The sequence below is a fragment of the Anoplopoma fimbria genome, chromosome 9 (genome assembly GCF_027596085.1).
Source record: "Anoplopoma fimbria isolate UVic2021 breed Golden Eagle Sablefish chromosome 9, Afim_UVic_2022, whole genome shotgun sequence".
NCBI classification, from domain to species: Eukaryota; Metazoa; Chordata; class Actinopteri; order Perciformes; family Anoplopomatidae; genus Anoplopoma; species Anoplopoma fimbria.
The window spans coordinates 1,840,229-1,862,733 of NC_072457.1; the positions used below are offsets into that span (position 1 = coordinate 1,840,229).

The 22,505-nt window shown below is 40.5% G+C and overlaps 1 protein-coding gene across 1 annotated transcript in view; it reads left to right on the top strand.

The window, feature by feature from the left end:
- The window catches only part of LOC129095295 (voltage-dependent T-type calcium channel subunit alpha-1I-like), a 151,667-nt gene extending 132,191 nt beyond the window's left edge, over positions 1–19,476 (top strand). The window contains exons 34-38 of the mRNA XM_054603689.1: positions 6,361–6,504; positions 9,256–9,390; positions 10,250–10,352; positions 13,214–13,431; positions 16,041–19,476. Of these exons, the coding sequence (XP_054459664.1) occupies positions 6,361–6,504; positions 9,256–9,390; positions 10,250–10,352; positions 13,214–13,431; positions 16,041–16,712 (1,272 nt within the window). The 3' untranslated portion in view covers positions 16,713–19,476. The remainder of the gene's footprint in view (positions 1–6,360; positions 6,505–9,255; positions 9,391–10,249; positions 10,353–13,213; positions 13,432–16,040) is intronic.
- The last annotated feature ends 3,029 nt before the right edge of the window (positions 19,477–22,505 follow it).

Sequence of the window (22,505 nt, forward strand, 5' to 3'; positions counted from 1 at the left end):
CTGATATCTTATAGGATAAATACTTTAGTGATGATTATCAAGAGTTTAATCGAAGAAAATAAGAATTTGTTGAAGGTTAAAAAACTCTCTCAAACTTTGCTTCTGTATTCATAATAAAGCTACCGACACTAAAACGTGTCATCTTTATGGCTGTTGATTTTGCAAAAATTGGACTTAAAGCTTCATTGTATAAAATTCTACTTCTTAGATGATGCAAAAAAAAAATAATAGTTTGTGAAGCTAGGAGAGAGTTTAGTGAATCAAAAAGAAAAAAAGTAAGAGATAAGAATACAAAAGTGTTCTTCAAATAGGCCAAGTAGGGGATTCGATGCAGAACATACGAGCCGTCGTCCCTGTTAGAAATGAACATATCACCTACCGATGTGCCCCATGTGTAAACAGTCTGTGTAGCTATTATGATGGTAAACGTAATAATACACGGCCGTTGTTTTTCCTGGTTATTCTTAAGACTTCATTAACTTCATGTAAAGCAGGAGTTGGTGCCTGTCAGGCAGTTAAACTATGTGGCACTGCACGGCCTCCTGGGTTATTCTTATTCATGATGCCGCCGCCCTACTTCTGCAAAAAACAAGCTGTTGATGACTTTTACACAAGGCATACAAATGTAATTTAAAAAGCCCCCACCCCACACACACACACACACGTACAAACATATTTTAAATGGCTGCCGTCTCCACCATTCTAAAAATAGCAGGAGTGGTGGGCTGTGACGGTGCTGGCTCTCATTCTTCAGCTCCCTGATTGCTTCATCTCAAAACAACAAGTCGACACCAGCGAACACTATAATCACTCTCACATAAAATTACAGCACCTGCAGAGGAGAGCAGGTATTTTCAGGATGCCTGCTGAGGCAGAAAGAAAGAAACAGGTAAACAAACAAACAGAGGCAGAAACAAAGAGACATCAGGAAATGAAGAGAGGGAACAACAGAGCAAATCTCTATTTAGATTTGAGAACAGCGTGAGAGGAGGAAGGAAAAAGTGAGCGACCTCGAGATCGCTGCAGAGAGTGAATCAACAAGTGGCTGAGTGAGTGTTACGAATGACTGAAGGTGTTTAATGTGTCTGGGCAGGCAGACAGCAGTAAAGTACAGAGGGGCTCATTAGAAATGACCCCCGTAAACACAAACACTGATTAGTGGAAGTAGAAAAGAGCTGACTGTTGGCATCTGATTTCTAGCTGTGTCTTATACCAAAGATAGGCATAACAAAAGACAGTCTGCAGAAAAATGATATTATGTTATATTAAATAAAATTTAAATTGAATTCAATTAAAGTATATTATATTATATATATTATATTATTATATTATTATTTTAATTTAATTTAATTGTATTGTGTTATAGTATGTTATGTTATATTATTATATTTAATTTAATTTTTATTTAATGTTTATTTTTATTTTATTGTGTTATATTATATTATATTATGTTATGTTATATTATATTATATTATTATTTAATTATATAACATTTCATTAAATTACATTTAATTAAATTATAATATATTATATATATTATTGTATAATATTGTGTTTTATGATATTATATTTTATTTAATTCACATTAGTGGATATAATATTACACATTATCGATGGAGGTATTTGGCCAAAAACATTGGGATATATATTTTTTTTATATATTTTTTTCAATATCACCCAGCTTGAGTCAAGGCAACCAGCAAAAGTCAGCGAGATTTAGCAATTTTTGTGTGTGCTTGATGTGTAAACGGACAACAGTTTGTTGACATATTTGCATATTATTATATCATTACAACTTTATAATGTAGTAATATGTCAGCAGTGTGTTTACAGCTTGGAAACACACTCTGATTGATTTCATCCCCCTTCCAACGACCCCATCTGACCCGGACACTAATAGACTCATCACTTGTAATAACTATAATCAGCCCAACAAGCGTAATGTGTGTCCATCCTCCGATCTAAACTTATCTGGACTGGAGTCTGATTTTTTTTCCCCATTAAACCCTGATTTGTTTGAAACCTCATCAACCTAAGTGATCTTCTGTACTCAGGGCAAAGAGAATGTGTCACCCACCCAAAGAGAGTGACACTGAGTCTGTGGGTGAGAGAGGAGAGGATGCACAGTGAGTGGGAGGCGGCCACAGGCTCATTGTGCTGATAGCTCATTGTCTGTCAGCATAATGGTATTTATAACCAGAGAGAGGAGTCTTTCTACTCGCACCGTGTTCTAAATCTCTACTCTGATTAGCCAGCAAATGTCACAATAAAAGTTTTCGGTCCTTTTTTTGTTTTTATATTGAGATTTAGATTGTTTTTCCAAAGAACTCTTAACCAGAAATCATGACAAACAGGATAGCTGAGAGAAAACAAGTATAAAGAAGAAAGAATACAAGCAGTAGAGCACTTAGAGTGATGTAGTACTTTGTGTAAAGTACTGAAGAGGCATTCGGGCACTTTAGACTTATTTACTTCACGTCTCAGGGACAAATAAACAGAAAGAAGATAAAAGCAAACAATCGAGTTTCCACCACCAACCAATCAGAAGGAATCAGAGTGTATATATATAGTGTAAAGCCTTATAGACGCAGCTTCTAAATGAAGACGTATCTCTTTGCAAATATCTCGCTCGGTTTGCAGAGTTTGTGGAGATTATTCCGGCTCCCTGTGGAGACGTTTTTATTCTACGGCTCATACGAGGAAGTCCAGAGTCCATCAAAGAAACTTTGCAGTGTCAGAATGTAAACTTACTCCCTTTGACTCCGCTGTATTATGCTAATAATAAAGATTAGATCTGCAGAATGGGAAAACGTCCATTCAAGTTTGGTGCAAAAAATCCAACGTCAAACGAAAGTCCAACATCTGGAATAATTTAATTCCTAATAAACAAAGAACAGCATCGTTCAGCTTACTGTTGAAGGATTCACACTCTTGGAAACTCTTAACTTAAAGACTCCAGCAGGAGATGATCGAGGTGATTTGTGAACAAAACATTTAGAAAAGTGAAAAAAAAGGGGAATCGAGTGTCTTCACACTGGTCTTAATCAGTTAACACAACGCCTGCAGTGCATTAGAGGCTGAGAGTTAGAGACACCAAGAGAGAAAATCACTTTTCATAGAGTTATAAATAGAATTTAATTGGTCATTTGAGTTTTAGTCGGCTTGATGGATGCAAAGATGTCAGATTGTTAAAGACAAGTCACATTTTAGCTCCATTTTGGGTGTAATGTCTCTTTTATCATCTCCAAGTATCTTTGTTTAAGCTTCATGCTTCATTCCTTTAACTTCACAATTATACATCTGGCTCTGAGTGCAGCAAGATGTTCCCTCTATTCAAGATGCAATACTTAATTGCATTATCAACATGATTGATTGAAGTTAGTCTTCAGGCATTTTTAGAGTTTTGATTGATTGGTGCACATAGAAAAACGCTACCCAATAACAAGATACCGATCTTCATCCCCACTATTGTTTATATTTCGGAGACAATAACTTTACTCTCGTCTGCCTTCCTGCTTTGTCACCAGACGGCAACCTCCTGTTCTGCAGAGGGAAGCCGATGCAGAAGTGCCTTAAACCTGCATTCTCTCTCCTGTCCACCAGGGGGCGACTCCTCTGGTTGTATAGAAGTCTATGAGAAAATGACTCTACTTCTCTCTTGATTTATTCCCTCAGTAAACATTGTAAACATGAGTTTATGGTCTCAATCTCTAGTTTCAAGTCTTCTTCAATACAGCATGATGTTCATTAAGTAAATGATGCTCCATTTAGAGTCAAACAGACCATAAAGCAGGGGATGCGGTACGCGGTGGTAGCATTCATCCAGCAAACTGGACTTTGTTGTCAAAGTGTACTTAGGTTGGTCTCATCCAGCATTTGTAGCTAAACCTACAAAAAAAAAACGTGTCTTGATTCAGAGATATCCCACACAATTATTTTGTAAATTATCCACAGATTTATGAAATAGGATGTAAAAACCAGGATTGTTAAAACAACAACAGGAGTGGTGTTTCTTCAGGGCGGGAGTTACGTGACAAATAAATCAACGTTGACTTTCCATTTAACACGGGGAACGAACAGCGTTCTTCTTGGACTCATCCACCTTCCTTCCACCACCACACGTAGGTTTTTACGGTCTTTATACTTCCTGGTTAATGATGTGGATTATATATGATCGAGGAATTACAGCGTATTCATTTCTGTAGGCATATCTACAAACGCTGCATGAGAACAGCCTGATTCATGTGTTGCTCTGCAGCCGATAGTGATTCCAAAACCATAAAAGAAAGTGTTGCATGCAAAATGAGACTTCACACATGAAATCCATCTCCTGTGGAGGATTTTGTGATACAGCCAATACCTCCAGAGAGCAGCTGCTAATAGACCTTCAATCTTGGTGAGATTATTTTACAAACAGAATTTTTAATAATACTGTTTTTGCATTACCACATCTCCACCAAAGAGGTTATGTTCTGGGTCCTGTTTGGTTGCTGTCAACAAGATTAAAAAAAAAATGATTTCAAAGATTTGCCGGAAAGGGCGATGGGTCGAGAAACAAGTGATTAGTTTTCAGAAGAGAAAATCTTGTAAACAGAACATATTTTAAAGGCGAATGGATATGCTGATATTTAGTTGAACATTAAATCTACACAAGAGACTTTGATTGTTGAATGAGTCACATTTTTCTGGAATATCAGTAGGTGGTAAAATGTATTTCTTCTTGATACTTTAATACTGCTGGTATTCACTGCGACCTTGGAAATGGAAAAACTGTAAAATGTCTTAAAATATACTGATTAGAGAGAAAAGAAAAGAGTCTGTAGAATAAAACCGGATCCTCACTGGGGGGCTCAGAGTGGAGCGGAGCGTTGGTGGACGGAGGAAACAGATGGTGGTGCAGTGAATCAAACAGGGTCATGGGCTCCATTTACCAGAACCAAGGCCCCCCGGCTCAGCCAATCAATCAGGCTGCCTCACCCCTCGCCGTGCATCTCCCCGACACTCGTGTGTGTGTGTGTGTGTGTGTGTGTGTGTGTGTGTGTGTGTGTGTGTGTGTGTGTGTGTGTGTGTGTGTGTGTGTGTGTCGTACATCATTGGGTGCTGCCAAGGTCTGGCTATCGACTGTGGTTGCCCTCTTCACATCGCACCCTTTAGCAGCATAACTCTCCGAGAGGGAAAGAGTCTGAAACAGGAGGAGCTGGAGGGAGTTTAAACATGAGACAGAAAACCAGACTCACATAGACAAGAAGTTTAAAAACATAAGACAAGAAGTTTTTATGAAGAAGTTAGAGGAGGCGATGAAAGAGACGTTTTCTTATTAAAATATAAGCTTTTTATTCTGAGACTTTGGTCTGTTTTTCTTCCATAACACGTCTTCTTTCAGACTAGTGGAAAGAAAAGTTTGTCTGTTTGCGTCTGTAGATTTCTCCTAAATTCACCTCAGGTTACCATTAAATAATGAGGACATGAGGAGACAGAGAGACTCACTCGTGTGCATGTGGGACAATAAGAACGTATCTTTGAGCTGCTAAACTGTTCGCAGAAAAATGTATTATTCAACCTTTTAGACATTCCCTTCAAAAAAATCAAAAGCTGTCAATGTCTGTTTTGCTCCCGGCTGAAAAATAACACCTGATCTAACAGATTGCTGTTAATTAAGAAACAAAAATATGAAGTCATTACAGATGTTGTGCAAAATAAGTTGGGAGTAAAGAGTGAGAGAGAGGAGGAGATTTCAGGCAGGCGAGAAAGACGGACGAGACCCTGAGTCAGAGAAACTTGCTTTAATTAAGGGAGAGCTGACAGATCTGAAGTTCTGACACCAGCTGGATGCTTCTTGTGTTCAGCTAGATTTCCCTGATTACACAGTATGTAAAGGACTAGTTCAACATTTCAGGAATAACACCCGAAAACTGATACCAGTGTCTTTTCTGTGCTGGGACACGGTTAGCTTAGCATAAAGACTGAAAGCTAGCCTGTAGTTTGTTTACCATGAACAATTTTTTTTTATCTGTATTTTAAAATTTGTGGTTTTTACCTTCTGTAAGTGTTGATTTATATTAATCTTGTCATCTCACTCTCTAATATTAGTAACAAATTGTTCAACTATTTCTATAAATAATGTGCTCACAGTGTTTGTATTACACTTATTTAGTACTATTAAATAAAAAGATAAAAAACACAGAGCCAAAGTTTGTTTCCACGTCAGCTGTACAGTAAGTGTCTGATTGTGTCTTTAATTGGATTTATAATGATGGTAATATATATATATATGTGTGTGTGTGTGTGTGTGTGTGTGTGTGTGTGTGTGTGTGTGTGTGTGTGTGTGTGTGTGTGTGTGTGTGTGTGTGTGTGTTGCAGGAGAGCCAGTGGCTGGACAGTGTGTCTCTGCTGATTAAGGACTCGTTGGAAGGAGACATGATTGACAACCTGTCCGGTTCAGTTTTCCACCACTACTGCTCTCCTCCTCCGGTCTGCAGGGACTGTAAGGGCCACACACAAGAGGTGAGCGCACACACACACACACACACACACACACACACACACACACACACACACACACACACACACACACACACAAACCAACTCCACCCAATTCCCAAACAGGCCTTTTCCATAAACCATTAGAAGAGGGAATTTGTGCTTTAATGGGGAACTGAACCAGGACTTCATAGGATGGTGCCGGCGGAACCGCCTCCAGATCAACTCTGGTGAAACCAAAGAGCTGGTGGTGGACTTCCTCCGGGGTAAACACTGTCCTCCGGAACCAGTGAACATCCAGGGACAGGACATTGAGATTGTGAAATCTTATAAGTACCTGGGTGTTCACTTGAACAATAAACTGGACTGGACTAATCACACAAATGCACTTTATAAAAAGGGTCAGAGCAGACTCTATCTGCTGAGGAGACTGAGGTCCTTTGGAGTGCAGGGAGCACTCCTGAGGACCTTTTTCAACTCTGTGGTGGCATCAGCCATCTTTTATGCAGTGGTCTGCTGGAGCAGCAGCATCTCAGCAGCCGACAAGAAGAGACTGAACAAGCTTGTCAGGAAGGCCAGCAGTGTGCTGGGGTGTCCACTGGATACGGTGGAGGTGGTGGGAGACAGGAGGGTGATGGCCAAGCTGTCATCCCTGATGAACAACACCTCCCACCCCATGCAGGACACCCTGGCAGCTCTGTGCAGCTCCTTCACCACCGGCTGCTTCACCCCCGGTGTGTGAAGGAGAGGTACCGCAGGTCCTTCCTTCCTGCTGCTGTCAGGCTGCACAACCAGCTCTGCTCCCAGCAGACCACATGACACTAATACACTAATACACTAATACACTGTGCAATACAATAGTTATAGTTTCTGTCTGTATATATAATATTTCAGTTACTGTGGATTCTCTACTGTTCTTTACTGTTTTTTATTGCTCATTTGCTTATTTATAATACTTATTTTGATTTTGTTTTTTTTATTTACTATGTCTCTTGTTTGCACTATCCTCTATGCTGCTGTAATCCTGTACATTTCCCCGCTGCGGGACTAATAAAGGATTATCTTATCTTATCTTATCTTAATGAAAGGAAACTGTTTTAACTGACATTTCCACGTCACTTTATATTATCTTGAATAAATCAACAGTCATTTAGAAGAGGTGTACGTTTGATAAATAATTTTGTTCCATGCATGAAATGTAAAAAAACAAAAACATACTTTATAAATGAGACCAAATAAATGCATTTAGGAGGAGTTGAAAGAATATCTCATTATTTTTCTATTTCCTCTCATTAGTTTAACAAACAGAATATAGCTAGTCTTTTATATTATATCAAATGTTACAAGGAGGCTACAATTATCAGAACGATACAAACAGTAAGGCTCCCTCATGTGGCTCAAAAGTAAACTGCAGATTTAAATGTTGAATAAAAGACTCGTGAAGAAATTCTGCTAATTTATAAGGAGACCTGAATAAAATCTCTTGTGACCCAGTGTTTGGAAACGACCAGTTTACACCAAGAGTAGAGGTTAGCCGCAACAAGAGCAGCAGTGCAGAGGAGATTGGTCATAGTATAAGTGTATAAAATAATTATTGACATTATTGTTTTACTTTTAAAGTACTGATGAAACTTGAAAGACAAAGGGTACTGTGTACACACGAGCTCTGTCGTCTTATGCAGTTTTGTGATTCTTCACATAAACTATGTGTGAAATACAGACAGAGAGGAAAGAAATGTGTGAGTCTATTACCATAAATGTATGTGTTTATAACATATCACATGAGCCATGCTGTGTGTGCTCGTATGGATCTAATCTCATAAACGTGTGGAGCTCTACTGAACCACATAGCAACAGTGAGGGAATCACTTCCACCAAAAAGCATAAATCTCCGTATCCCCCAGTTAATATAGGATCAAACGCCTCCGTGGATCCACTTCATCTTACATTTCCTCGAGTGGTTTGTTTCCGGTTCTCTAGAAAATGCTATTTATTTCTACGTCAGTGTAACTTTCATCTCGACGGAGAGCCAGAGTACTCCAAAGACGCAAATGAAAATCAAGAGAAAACACTCTAGAAACACAGAACCTCCTGTATTTATTTAACCTTTTATATACCGACTCGTTCTTTGTTGGCTCAGGTCAGAATGGAAACACAGCATGTATAAATATTCTGCTGCTGTGGTTGAATTTGATTTCTGAGCAACTTGATTCTCCCTCTCTGTTTGTTTCATCTTCAGAATGATGAAAAATCCTTGAAATGCAACTCCAAAGTGCTGAAAATAAACAGTTAAAAAGGAGATTATATGTTTAAAAAGAGTAGAGTACACTGAGCATTAACCTGATGCAGCTCTAGAATTGTATTACTACATTGTACTAATACATTGTACTACTAAAAACATGGAGGAATTGTATTTTTTTATGGCTGTTAACAGTATTTTCTGATTTATGGAGTGAGACAAAGAGATTTTCAAAATTCCCTCTTTACAACAACTTGAAAAAACAAAATGAAACAAGAATGTTGCACCTGGCTTTATTCAATGTTCACATTTATGATCTGGAAATGTATCCAAAATAGCACATATTTAATTAGGATAATGCCTCATTTGCATATTTAAACATAACATTTCAGAAAACTTCTTTTTACAAAACGTTAAGTTCTTGAGAAACACTTTGATGTTGAGTTTTTTTTTACTTTGATGCAGTAGCAAGGTGTGATGACATCACTTCCTGTAAGGGAGAAGCTTGACTTGGTTCCTGTGTGTTTGTGGGGCAGATCCAGCTGGCGGAGGTGGAGCAGGCGTCTCTGATGTCAGAGCAGCTGTCGGACAAGTCGTCGTCTCCGGCGCTGCCCGATGACCTCAGCCTGGACGAACACAGCAGCTACCAGCTGCTGGTAACAGACCGACAGGTACACTCACACACACACACACACACACACACACACACACACACACACACACACACACACACACACACACACACACACACACACACACACACACACACACACACACACACATCCTTTTTCTCCTTTTAGCATAGAAAACCCCAAAAGCCAGGTCCATAAAGAAAAAGGTTTTAGAAAGTTTGGTGTAGAAGAACACCTTTTAGGATTATATTGTGATATGTGCACTACTAATGCACACAGTAGCTGTAAAAATAACACACACACTAACACACACTAACACACACACACACACACAGGTCCGTGTCTTTGTCATCCTCCATCTTGCTAATCATCATTAATTACTATTTACATGCTTAAACGCCTGATTAAAACACCTGCCTCCCTCCGTGCTCTTGACAGGGGCACGCTGGGATAAGTGTGTGTGTGTGTGTGTGTGTGTGTGTGTGTGTGTGTGTGTGTGTGTGTGTGTGTGTGTGTGTGTGTGTGTGTGTGTGTGTGTGTCTGTGTGTGATCACTTGGCTCTGGGCTCACAGCGGTTCCACCTGAGCTGTTTCATCACTGCTCTCATTGAAGGCCGGTTCATTTGATCCAGTTTACGACCAACAACAGCCGAAATCTTTGAGGTTTTCTTTTCATTACAGCCAATTTTTTTAATCAGACTAAAGATGGATGAAGAAAGGAAAGTGAAAAAGGAGAGTTTTTTTGAAATTGGAAGCAAATAGTTCTCAGATTTCCATCATCACGAGATCTGATTTATTACCAGTGCTCCTGGATATCACGCTCATTCTCTCCACATCTCTTTGTTTCTTTCAAAATCGCTCCTCCATCTCAACAAATGTCTCTCCCATCACGCTCCCAGAGGGGCAGCGATGACTCCCATAGTTCTGAAGAGCTGCCCATGCGGGGGGGCTACGGGGGCTTCGTCCCTCCAGCTCAGGAAGCGAGGAGCTGGTCCGGGAGTTGTTTGAGGTCGCTGACCATCCTCCGCTGAACAGTCCGCCGCTGGAACGGCAAAGCCCGGCACTTTGCACAGGTACCTGAAGTACACATGATGTGTTGTGCAGAATCTAAGATACTGTGTCCAGTAAGTACTTAGTCTCTTCGAGTGAATTAATTAGAAAACAAAATAGGAAGTTTTCATTGTATTTCATTGGCTTTGTACGCCCATTCATAAGTCCAATTTTGTTGGCAGTAGGGGAAGATTTCTAAACTAAATGCTTTGCTACTGAACACAACTTCAGTTTAATTAAATCGTACATAACCCGGAGAGTCTCGGTGGACAAAGGCTCGACAACCAAAAGAGGCCTTTTTTAAAATAAAGAAACAGGCAGGGTGTGATGGAGCAATACGGGAAACAAAGCTGGAGAAAATATGAAGGAGCCGGTCCATTGAAAGCCTCACTGGGAAGAAGCAGGATTTTGCCTTAACCTAAGAGACGTCTCTGGTGTCGACCTGTCAATCAGTGTGTAGCCCCGCCCTAAAGCATCCCCTGCTTTATGGTCTGTTTGACTCTAAATGGAGCATCATTTACTAAATGAACATCATGCTGTATTGAAGAAGACTTGAAACTAGAGATTGAGACCATAAACTCATGTTTACAATGTTTACTGAGGGAATAAATCAAGAGAGAAGTAGAGTCATTTTCTCATAGACTTCTATACAACCAGAGGAGTCGCCCCCTGGTGGACAGGAGAGAGAATACAAGTTTTACGAGACTTCCGCATCGGCTTCACTCCACAGAAACGGAGGTTGACGCCTGGTTTTATATTCTGCCCTGACATGTGAAAAACTGATGCTAGAGGAGAACCTACAGCTCTTTTTTTTTACATTCTTATGGAAATTGTTCCATTTTTGTTGAGTGACTCTCAAGCTGGAATTTAGGAATGTAGACTCCCATTACATCATTTCAATAATAAAAATGTAAATGAGGATCTACTGTAGTTCTTCCTTTCAGTAAAACCTGCTTTTTGTACGGCAGCAAAATGCTTCAATAGAATCTTTGACATCATCCGATCATTTTAACATAATCCCTCTCAGGGTTATCTTTCATCATCGTTCCTTATTATCCTTATCAGTGACCCTCGCTAGCACCGTTTCATTAAAAGCGTGACTTTGACGTGACATTGATAGTACCGTTTAAATGAGAAGAGGCTTCTTTTTTTTTTCTCTGGAGACACCGATTGATTTAACACTTCATTCAACACATAGATGTTGATGAATGAAGTGTTATAGTATGCCGATGGCTCTCCATCTCCGTCATCATGGGAACAGATGGAGAGGTACGAGGCAAAGTCAATTCAGGGGGGAGAGTTCGACAGCACACGACATCCCTCAGACACGATGTCACTGCAGACGAGGAGGAGCTGTTTACATGATGTGTGTCCTCTTTATCTCATATAAAAGATCAAACTATGATTTATTAATTCATTTCTTTAATGCTGTCAGTTTGGGGAATGAAATGCTAGTTGTAAATCTTTATGTCTCTGAAACTTTATTACTTCTTCCAACCTTGACAAAGGCAGACAAATTCACTCAGAGCATTTCACTAAAAAGGGAAATATCTTAACGTAGCTTTAGGCTTCATAACAGTTTACATCAGAGACGAACAAACGCTCTGGGTCATGAGGGTCCTGGTAACTGGTTTTCTGAACGGGAGTTAAGCCGATGAGGAAGTGTCTTAAAGCTGCATTCTCTCTAGTGTCCACCAGGGGGCGACTCCTCTGGTTGTATAGAAGTCTATGAGAAAATGACTCTACTTCTCTCTTGATTTATTCCCTCAGTAAACATTGTAAACATGAGTTTATGGTCTCAATCTCTAGTTTCAAGTCTTCTTCAATACAGCATGATGTTCATTTAGTAAATGATGCTCCATTTAGAGTCAAACAGACCATAAAGCAGGGGATGCTTTAGGGCGGGCCTACTGGGATTGACAGGTGGCTGCCACTACCAGAGCTCTAGACGGCGTCTCTACGTTACTCCTCTGCATTCCAAAAATGGTAACTTCTGTTCATTGGTAGCAAACAAAAACAAGATGGCCGCGGCTTCAAAATCAGTCCACAAACCAATGGTTGACATTACGATGACTGCATTGGTTTCTTATATACATTATATGCCTCTGAATGTTTCAATCTGTTCTATACTTTTTTTTTTAAAGTGTTGCAACTGTCACAAAATTTAATAAGAAGTAACTTTTCATTTTTGTATTCAGTCATGTATTTTCCTATGAAAGTCCAGTCAACTTCTGCTCATTGCATGATTACAGTCTTTCCACGTAGTTTTGTTGCCCAAACCTAACCAAGTTGTTGAACAACTGCCTCTAGTGTGTGATTTTGCGGTCCTGATACTTCCTTGTTCATGATTACATGGATAACATTCTAAATGACCTTATGGGATATCTGCAAAATTGGGATAATTCTTTTCCGTAGGATTAGCTATGAAGCCGGATGAGAACAGCCTGCTCTTGAGAGAAAAAAAAGTTTTAAAATGTTTGGGGTGTTATGGTCTTATATTGTCCTTATTTAATAATAAATTATTAGTGACAAGATTTCCAAATAGTTGATATTTTGGGTGCAATAATAATAGTAACAAAACTCTGATGGAACCTTATTGCAAAAAGAGGCCCAGGACGCTACCTTGAGGTACACCACAAGAAATATATGCTCTATTGTTTTTATTTATTCATGGTAAACAAAGTAGTCTCTACCTGTTAGACCTAAACCCGGTCTACAACAGAGAGCCTGAACCATGTTTCTAAGAAGAGACGGTCATCGAATGATGATACACACTACTGACTGCGTTTCGTTCCATCATCTTCTCTCTGCAGATGGAGATGGAGGAAGTTGCAGCGGAGGAGGTGGTGGCGGCTCTTCGCCCGTCTTCCACCTACCAGCAGACTTCTTCCACCCGGCCGCCGCGGTTCATCCGGGCAGCCCCGGTAACGGCGTCGGCCCTGGAGACAGAGGGCCGTCCAGGCTGCCCTCCCCGGCCTCCTGGGCCTCCCTCCGCTCACCGGGAGCCAACAGCCGGCCCCTCAGCTCTCAGGTATGATGGACGGATGGAGGGACGAATAAACACCTGACATCAGAACTCCTGATGGAAAAGCGTGTCGTTCTGAAGTTCACTGAACCAGAGTAGTCATGTATCAGAAACACACCGGCAGTCAGATGGGATTTGCTAAATGATGTATAACGTAGAATGAGCTTGTGAGCCTCTCGACACTGAAGCATTCACCTCCCAACCCAAAGACGTTTCTGGGAGTTTTGTTTTGCTCTCGTCACATTTAATCACTGAAATATAAAAGACCTGCAGCTATATGGAAACACCACAACTATCGCTAGAAGTTAAGAAAAAACTAATAATGTCTCTAGTGCAGTAAAAAACATTTATCAACAGCCAACAATGAATTTCTAAATATCCAACATTTTTCCAAGTGCCCACAAGTGTTGCCAATGTTGAAAATGGAGCCACCACCTGCTATACATATTTAACTATTTACATTTTACAACCTCTACTTACAACAGTTATTGTCACATGACTGTTGGTCTCAACAGAGTCGATCATGGCTTCACAATTGCGCCAAAAAGTGGAGAATTTTACGTTTCTTACAGAATCTAGTTGGTGCAAACTGTTCATTTGGAGCAACATTTTAAAGGAGACGTATAGAATAAAGTGATTTTCATAAATATTACAATATTTAAGCTTCGATTTTGTTGCTTTTCCTGACTGATGAAGTCATACATGATGTGTTCAAGGACTGTCGGAAAGTTGAAAATCCTTTAATGCAGTTGTATAAACCAATATCCCCTTAACAAACACAAGCCCACGCTTACTCTAGCACACACATGCACCCACATGCACACATATGCATACACAATCACATTTCTTTCTTTTTTTGTTGTTAATAAAGTATTGTTATAGTTGTTATTTATCCTACATCTTGTTAAAATACTTTGTCACCAATATTAGGTAGTCATATCTAATATATATACATTTTTGGTTCTCTTTAATATTGTGAATGTTTTATATTATATAGGTAGAGGCTTCAAAATAAGCCCAGTGGGTTTTCTGCCTCTTCCTGCACTGTCATATTAAATATCTCTGTTATATTTGGGTATTTTTTAAAGTTGTGCAAAACATACAAAATGAAAACTAATCTAAAATCAAATGATAACATCTGCTTTCACAGCTTCTGGCTATGATAAATTATGTCATTTTGGTTTGTTTTTTGGGAGTTCAGAGGGTTAATGGAAGCACACAAAGATACTAAAAAGAGTTTTTGTATTCAGCAGCTGAACTACAACTTCCCTTTAGGCGACTTCACACACACACACACACACACGCACACACACACACACACACACACACACACACACACACACACACACACACACACACACACACACACACACACACACACACACACACACCATGCCCTCCACTGTTGTGTTGAATTATTGATCTATAATTAAAGCTATGATCCTCCGTATTTGACTCTAACACCTCTCCTGTGTTGGCTTCAGCACAGAAACTAACTAGAATGAACAAAGGCACCTTATTTTAGTCCTCGTTCACGTGTAACCATGGAGACAGGTTTTCCTCCCCCCCCCACACCCTACCTGTTTGGTTTGTTTAGCTCGTGCCTGAGTGCCGCTGTGATCCTCGGCTGCTACAGTAATGCTCTGCGGCGCTCGGCTAATTAGCCCGAGCCGGCATCGGGCTCCGGGCCGCTGTTGTTCTTGGCTCGCGTTCTTCACATTCTCCTCCATCCTCCTTTTTTCTTGTATTTCCTTTATCTGCTTTACTTTTTTTCCCCCCTGGTGTTCTGCCTTCTCTACACCTCTCCTCCCTGCTCCCTTTTATCTTTCACTTCTTCTTCTTTTTCTGCCAATCCCTCCTTCTCTCCTTTTGTCATAATCCCCCCCCATCCTCCCCTGTGGTCTGGTATACTGAGGGTGCAGGGATTAGGAATAATGACGAACAACCTCCTGCTCATGTATCATTGTCACTGACATGAACGCTGCATGACACTGGGTTTGTTGCACCAATGAGACAAACTGTTGTTTTTTCCAATATTACGATAATGTTGCACCAAAAAACATAAACTTACTTTTAAATTGAACAGGTTTTGTTTTTAAAGCTCTATTGTATCTCTTAAACCATTCAAATCTGTCCTTTTCCAATTCCAATTTCATCTCTGAGTTAAAGGAATACTTCACCCATAAAAACGACCATTTATATATAATTTACTCACAATGCGTTTGAATTCTTGAAGATTTTATAGTTTTTCTTGCATGGCTCCAGTGAACAGAGGCTCAAAAAATGGTAAAAAAAAAAGTTGCAAAGACTAGTAGCGTGCTTGCTCAAGCGTGAGACTGTTTAGGTGGAAGTGTTTTAAAGGTGAAATGTGAAGCATTTCGTGGTATGTTTTCTTTAGTATGTCATAAAGTGAAACTAAGAAAGGTTGTTTTTTCGTTACCTCACTATAGCGAGCTGTTAGTTGTAGTTTTCTCCTAAACAGCAGAGGATGTACAAACAAAGTGTAGCTCCTGATCTTAGTGAAAATGTAATATTGTTGCAAACCATTTATAATCGTTTGCCACTAATCACTAATTGCTTCTTGTTCTTATCTCCTCCTCCTCCTCTGGGTGCAGCACCCGTCCCACAGTGACTCCTCCCTGGCCACGGGCAGCTCAGAGGGCAGCCTGCAGACCACTCTGGAGGAAGGACTCAGCTTCAGCGTGTCGCCGCCTCGAGACCTGGACCTCCCCGTGCCTCTCCTCTGCCCTCTCCCCGGCCCGCGCCCCCAGGGACCGGACGCCGGAGACCAGGACCAGGACCCCCTTTTACTAAAGAGACGCAGCACTTTCACCCTGCAGGCCACCAGAGGGCACCAGAGGAGCCAGAGCAGCTGCGGCGGCGGCAGCACCAGTCCCGGTTGCCCCCGGCAGGACTCCATGGACCCGTCGGACGAGGACGTGGGGACGGGGACGGGCGGGGGCGACGGCTGCCGTCAGACCCTGAACAGCGAACACTTGTCGGAGACGCTGAACAGCCTCTCGCTGACGTCGCTGCTCGCCCCGGGCTCTCTGGCGCCCCCGCAGGTGAAGAAATGTAACAGCACGGGCTCGCTGGACCAAACTAGCCTATCCGCCCGGAGCAAAGACGGACGCCACCTCTGCGGCATCGACGCCCACGGTTACCTGTCCAACCCCTGGACGGAGGGACGAGCGGGAGGCGAGGAGGAGGAGGACAGTGACATCACGGGCTTCGGCATGAAAAGCAGCAGCCGACCCACGGACACAAGCTCCAGGAAAAACAGATGAAAAACACTTTTAATGGAACTCTTTAACACTTTGAACAAAACAGGAAATAGACTTTTAATACGTGTCTGTCCTTTCTGGGATCCGGCTGCTGTGGATCAATCATTTCTCAGAAGAACACAGCTGCTTCTGAGCTTTTGAAATCCTTTTCTTTTTTCCCCACAGGTTATGTAAGGACGCCTTTTAGCATCACCGGGATTCAGCTTCGAAAGATGTGGCAGGCCTGGGCTTTACATTTGAGCCATCCTGGAATACAGAATAATTGGAAAAGCCACACACTGATTGATGAACATTACTAAAGTTATTTAAATGCAAAAAAATATCAAAACCAGAAATTCTTTGACCCAACGTGCCCTCGACCTTTGTGCAAAAACGGTGTCGTAAACATTGGACTCAAACTCTGATTTCGCTTTAGAGGAAGAACTGAACTTTGTACAGTCTTGTTATTTTGTTTTTGTAACAACTGCGCTAACCGTAGCATCGACCATTTATTTTTTTCCTCTTTAGCAAGATCCATCGGGTAACGAGAGAATGGAAAAGGTCGTATATCTCCTGTGTTGTTTTTTTTTTCGACTTCAGTGTATTGGAGTTGTGTGAATGTAGACGCGTCCGTCTCCGTTTGTGAGGGAGGAGAGACAAGATGGTGTCCGACCATTCACACAAAGGGGCCTCTTAGAATAGAAGGCTGGATGTGTGACTGCTGCTGAGAATACATGTGGGTTGTTCAGAGTGGACTCTTTGTGCTGTCTACATACCCATGAAAGGGCTAAACTGTATTGAGTGCAGACCTCGGCCAAAACCTGCCCGGCAAATGATCTTTTCCCGCACTGTTTAAAAGAGTCTTTGAAAGTAATGGATGTCATAAAAAATATATAGAAATGTAAGAGGGAAGTTTCCCTGAGATGAACATTGGCTTGTCAAACTTTTCCTCAGATTTAAAACTTCCTAGAATATGTATTTAACAGATTCAAACATAAACTAATTGGAAATTAGGCTAACAACGGGAAGCAGTGATTTCTACAGAAAATATATAAATCAAAAATATACTTCAACATATCATGAACATCATAGGCTTGAGTACAGTAGGAGGCGGTTTGATGTCATCTGGTTTTCCTAAAGTTCTCCCTCTGTGCAAAACATCAACAGTGACTCCGCTTTAGAGGACGACCACTGATGGTGGAACGTTGAAAATGTAGAGAAACTCAGACTCAATGATTCTCAGACAATTATGAAAAGAAAGATTTGCTTCCAATGCTAAGTGGCTCAAAGATGCTATTGAAAAAACATTCCAGTGAGTAAACTCCTGTCAACATGCTATCAACCTAGCGGTTAGCCCCCCAACATTTCACTTTTGTTTTTGACGAAATACCTTCCTGCAATTGGGTCGGACTATGTTCCCAAAAGCAATCGCCAAAATTAACCAAACCAGAGTTCTTTTGAAACAGATGAAATGTTGTGAAAAGGCACCGTTAGTCTGGTTACCTTCTCAAATAAACAGGACTTTCAACCAGATGTGCTTTCATGGTTGTGGTTTTGTTGGTTGTACGTAATCTTTTGAAGGCCAACCATGATGTTTTCCGTAATCCTAACTTTCGTTTTTTAGCGTTAATGTGTTCTCCTAACAAAAGACCCGAGCAACATGAAAGAAAATGAGACTTTGTGTCCCGATACACGAAACCAATGGAATTCACATGATGACTATTTAACGTGCTGCCCTGAGACGTTGCTGTAACAACACAGAACCTCTTCAGTTCAGTTCCTGCCATTGGCTCAGTTCAGTGTGCACCCTGTGAAGCTCTGTTTATTTGGGTCGTATCAAGAAGTACTAAGAAAAGTTTGAATTAAAATCAAAGGGATGACATATTCACAAGATTCAGGATGACTGGATGACATCAAATTGCCTTTCTGACCCTCTGCCAGCGTTACATTTCCCAGACTACACCTGTCTGTCTTAAACGTGTGTGAAACACTGGGTTCGGGTTCTTGTAGGTTCAGTGTGCTGTCAGATTTCCAGGAATTCACAGTTTTTTGTTTGCTGCATTTAACCCAAATCATTCTTTGACTCAGGTCTGCTTGAGTGTAGCAAGAAATTAGAAAACAACACCCCCATACTACGGCAAGCAATGTGGTCCAGACTGTGACGAGCCATCACATAATATAGTTATTTATAAATGTCATAATCTAAAGAGCAGGTAGACCTCAGGTGGACCTATTTGCACACACACACACACACACACACACACACACACACACACACACACACACACACACACACACACACACACACAACATACACATACATATCATACAAAGATGTCAATGTAAAAACTCTGCAGGAGAGATGTTTGAAGAAACCTCCGTCTTCATCTCTTCCTCTACGTCGTCTTCATCCCCCCCTCCTTATTCTCATCCAATCATATTATCTCCTCTTCCACAGAGAAGTCAGAGTATTAAATTAATATCCCCCCCCTCTATTCGAGATATGCAATATGCTACAGTAGATGATGTACAGTTAGATGTATGAGATCGGTATAGATAGACGAATATGGTGAGAGGAGATTATATTTATGAAATCATGTATTAGAATAAAATGTCACCGGGATTCAGAAAGGTCAGTGAAAGGTCGATGATACGTATTCATGTATTCCAGAGTGTCGGAGTGTGTTTTCTCCTCCATCTTCCCGACCCCATTTTCTTTTTCTTCCAAAAATGCATGTGGGTTTTTTTATTTCTGTTTTCTTAAATGTCATTCTAGTGTCATATAAAAGTGAAATAACTTTTCAACCACTGACTCCTGGACTTTCAGAATTATTTCTTTTCTTGCTCTTGGTTCCTTCATTAACTGCTTAAATGCTAATTTATTAATAAAGCAGTGTCCCTATAGAGAGCTGCAGGAATGAGTCCCAAAACCTGTAAATGATTTAGCATTTTTCTACTTCCTGTTACCTCGTCTGGAAGTCAATGTGCTTTTTGAATTGTTTTTTAGATTAGATGTCTGAAATCAGTTCTATGTTTAACACAAGCTTTAGAGATTTTAACATTTAGTTTTTTCTGCAATAATCCAAATTCTAACGGAAGAATCATATTACCTTTTTGTCGACCAGTGCGATGCTAACTTCCTGTTGTCCTACAGAAATACCTCGTCCCTGCAGAACTCTATAGTGCAGCGGCTAGTTGCAAAATATCTAAAATAATTGCTAGCATCCTGCTAAATATTAGCATATTGTTTTGTAATTTCTGTCCTTTTTTTTCACACAGCTGATGAAGTTCCTTCAACAGTCAGTCATTGTGTAACCTCGATCAGAAAAGAGTTCGGCACCAAAATAATTGACATCCTCACACCTACAGAACCTACCGGATACAACCAACAAAGGAGCTGTGAAAGATGCTTAACTTTGTTGTTTTCTTTTCTTACAGCTTTCATTGACACCAAAAACTCACCAAAACAACCTGCTCACTGCTGGCAACACCTGTGCGACACACGTTGACATTTAACGGTATAGATTCAGGATTAGAGATGTTTCTAAAGGCAGATTTAGACTCAGAACATGTGGTCCAGTATTTCAAATGTTGTGCTATTTCGTCCTAAATGTCAGGTTGCACCCAGAAGATTTGTCCGGCTCCTTTGTACCAGATTCCTATTATTGAAACATCTGAGCTGTTCTTGTCAGAAACGGCGCTTTGACATAATGACAAAAAGGTAAATGGAAAGGTTTGGACCGCAGCTTTAATCAGCCTTTCAAGCCTGACAAAGGCTTTGATTGCACTGCTATGTTGGGTTTTGTATTTTGCACGTGGTGTTGGTGAACTGTGACCACAATTCATCCCAGAAATGAGCCACTTTGATTGGATGCAGACGTGCTGCATATCGTTTCTGTTACTGTTGGATTTTTTTTTATTACTGGGAATCTCTCTTCATGATGTGACATGTAAAGTTTGAGATCCATCAAATCCGATGAGGTATGTGAAGATCAGAGCTGACTGAACATTCCTCATATCTATATTTGCATAATCAAGACCCAACTTCAACATTATGCAATTAGGTCTGTTCATCACAAGGCAGCAGGCTCGCCACACTCAGAACAAACAGTCAAACTGGCCAGTGCTGATAAAAACTGAATCGATATTCTGTTACTGTATAATTGATTGACATAGACCTGTCAATCAGAGTAGCCCCGCCCTAAAGCATCCCCTGCTTTATGGTCTGTTTGACTCTAAATGGAGCATCATTTACTAAATGAACATCATGCTGTATTGAAGAAGACTTGAAACTAGAGATTGAGACCATAAACTCATGTTTACAATGTTTACTGAGGGAATAAATCAAGAGAGAAGTAGAGTCATTTTCTCATAGACTTCTATACAACCAGAGGAGTCGCCCCCTGGTGGACAGTAGAGAGAATGCACTTCTGCATTGGTTTTATTTGGCAGAACCAGAGGTTGTCGTTTGCTAAATACATACTGACTATGCTTTTTCTCTATTATGGTGGTGTTGCCACAATGTATTGTTCAACAAAAAATGGGGAGATGCCAAAATCTACGTGAAAGACTTTTACTTGAAACTAACAAAAGTGATTTAAAATTTCCTTTTGATGGCCAATATATTATTATTTTATTATTGTATAATTGAATGTCTTAAATGGTATATATGTTTTAGTATTGGACTCCATCATGGAGGCTGTGTGATGAGATTCACCTGTGAGACCCAATCAGCTAATTGAGTAGCAGCTGTCGTCAGTCTTTAACTACACTTCTTTCTCTTTCCACAGGATCAAAACTTCCACACTCACTGCTGTCGGCATCTTTTCCCACTCTGTGTTTGATGAAATACACTCCCTGAACAGAGTCTACAGTATAACACTCTCAATCACCTACTTCTTAGTATATTTGTTGGTTTCCTTTTCTGGGTTGGATCAAAGGAGCGATATCAGTTCAGTTAACATGCATTCAAAAACGTGACTTTGTTTTTGAACATCAAATTCTTTGAAACAGAATTCCTCTTTCCCTGGATGAAGAGTATTTTACCTGCAGGGTTGTTTAGTTTGAGCTCGGCAAACAGATTCCTCAGCTGGTGTCGTTCTGTCCCAGTGTCCCACACACAATAAGGAATGGTCTCTGCTGTCTTTTACCGCTGTACTGAGGGATCCTGGGAAATAATCTCCCAGACAAATATGTGTACATTGCAAACTATAGATCTGGACTCTTATATTACTGCTTCATATTTAATCTTTTTTTTTTTCCAGTCTGTAAAACTCTGCTGGATTGAAAGAAAATACTGCTGCTGTAAAAAAAATGATGGATGTTCTAAATTGATTTGACCCAGTCAGAGTTAATCACGACGGAGGCTGTGAGTGCAGCCATCACGGTAATAATACTCTATTAGACTAATGTGATTATTCTTTTATGTAGATGTTAGCAGAAACCAAAGTTCCTTCTCTCTGGTTCTGCATGGATGGTGTTCATTATTTTGTTCTCTCTAACCACTTTCTGTTCTCATGCTAGTTTTCATGGTCATGGACGGTCTAACTGTCCAGTTAGAAATATCTCAATAACCACTGAATGGATTGCCATGAAATTCTTACACGTATCTATAGTGACCAGAGGATGAACCCCTGACATGATTTCCCCTTTAACCACCATGAGACTGACATTCAGGGTTTTTAGCAGGCGCCAACCTCAGGTTCTGCAGAGTAAAGCCGATGCTTCATGTCTTAAAGCTGCATTCTCTCTCCTGTCCACCAGGGGGCGACTCCTCTGGTTGTATAGAAGTCTATGAGAAAATGACTCTACTTCTCT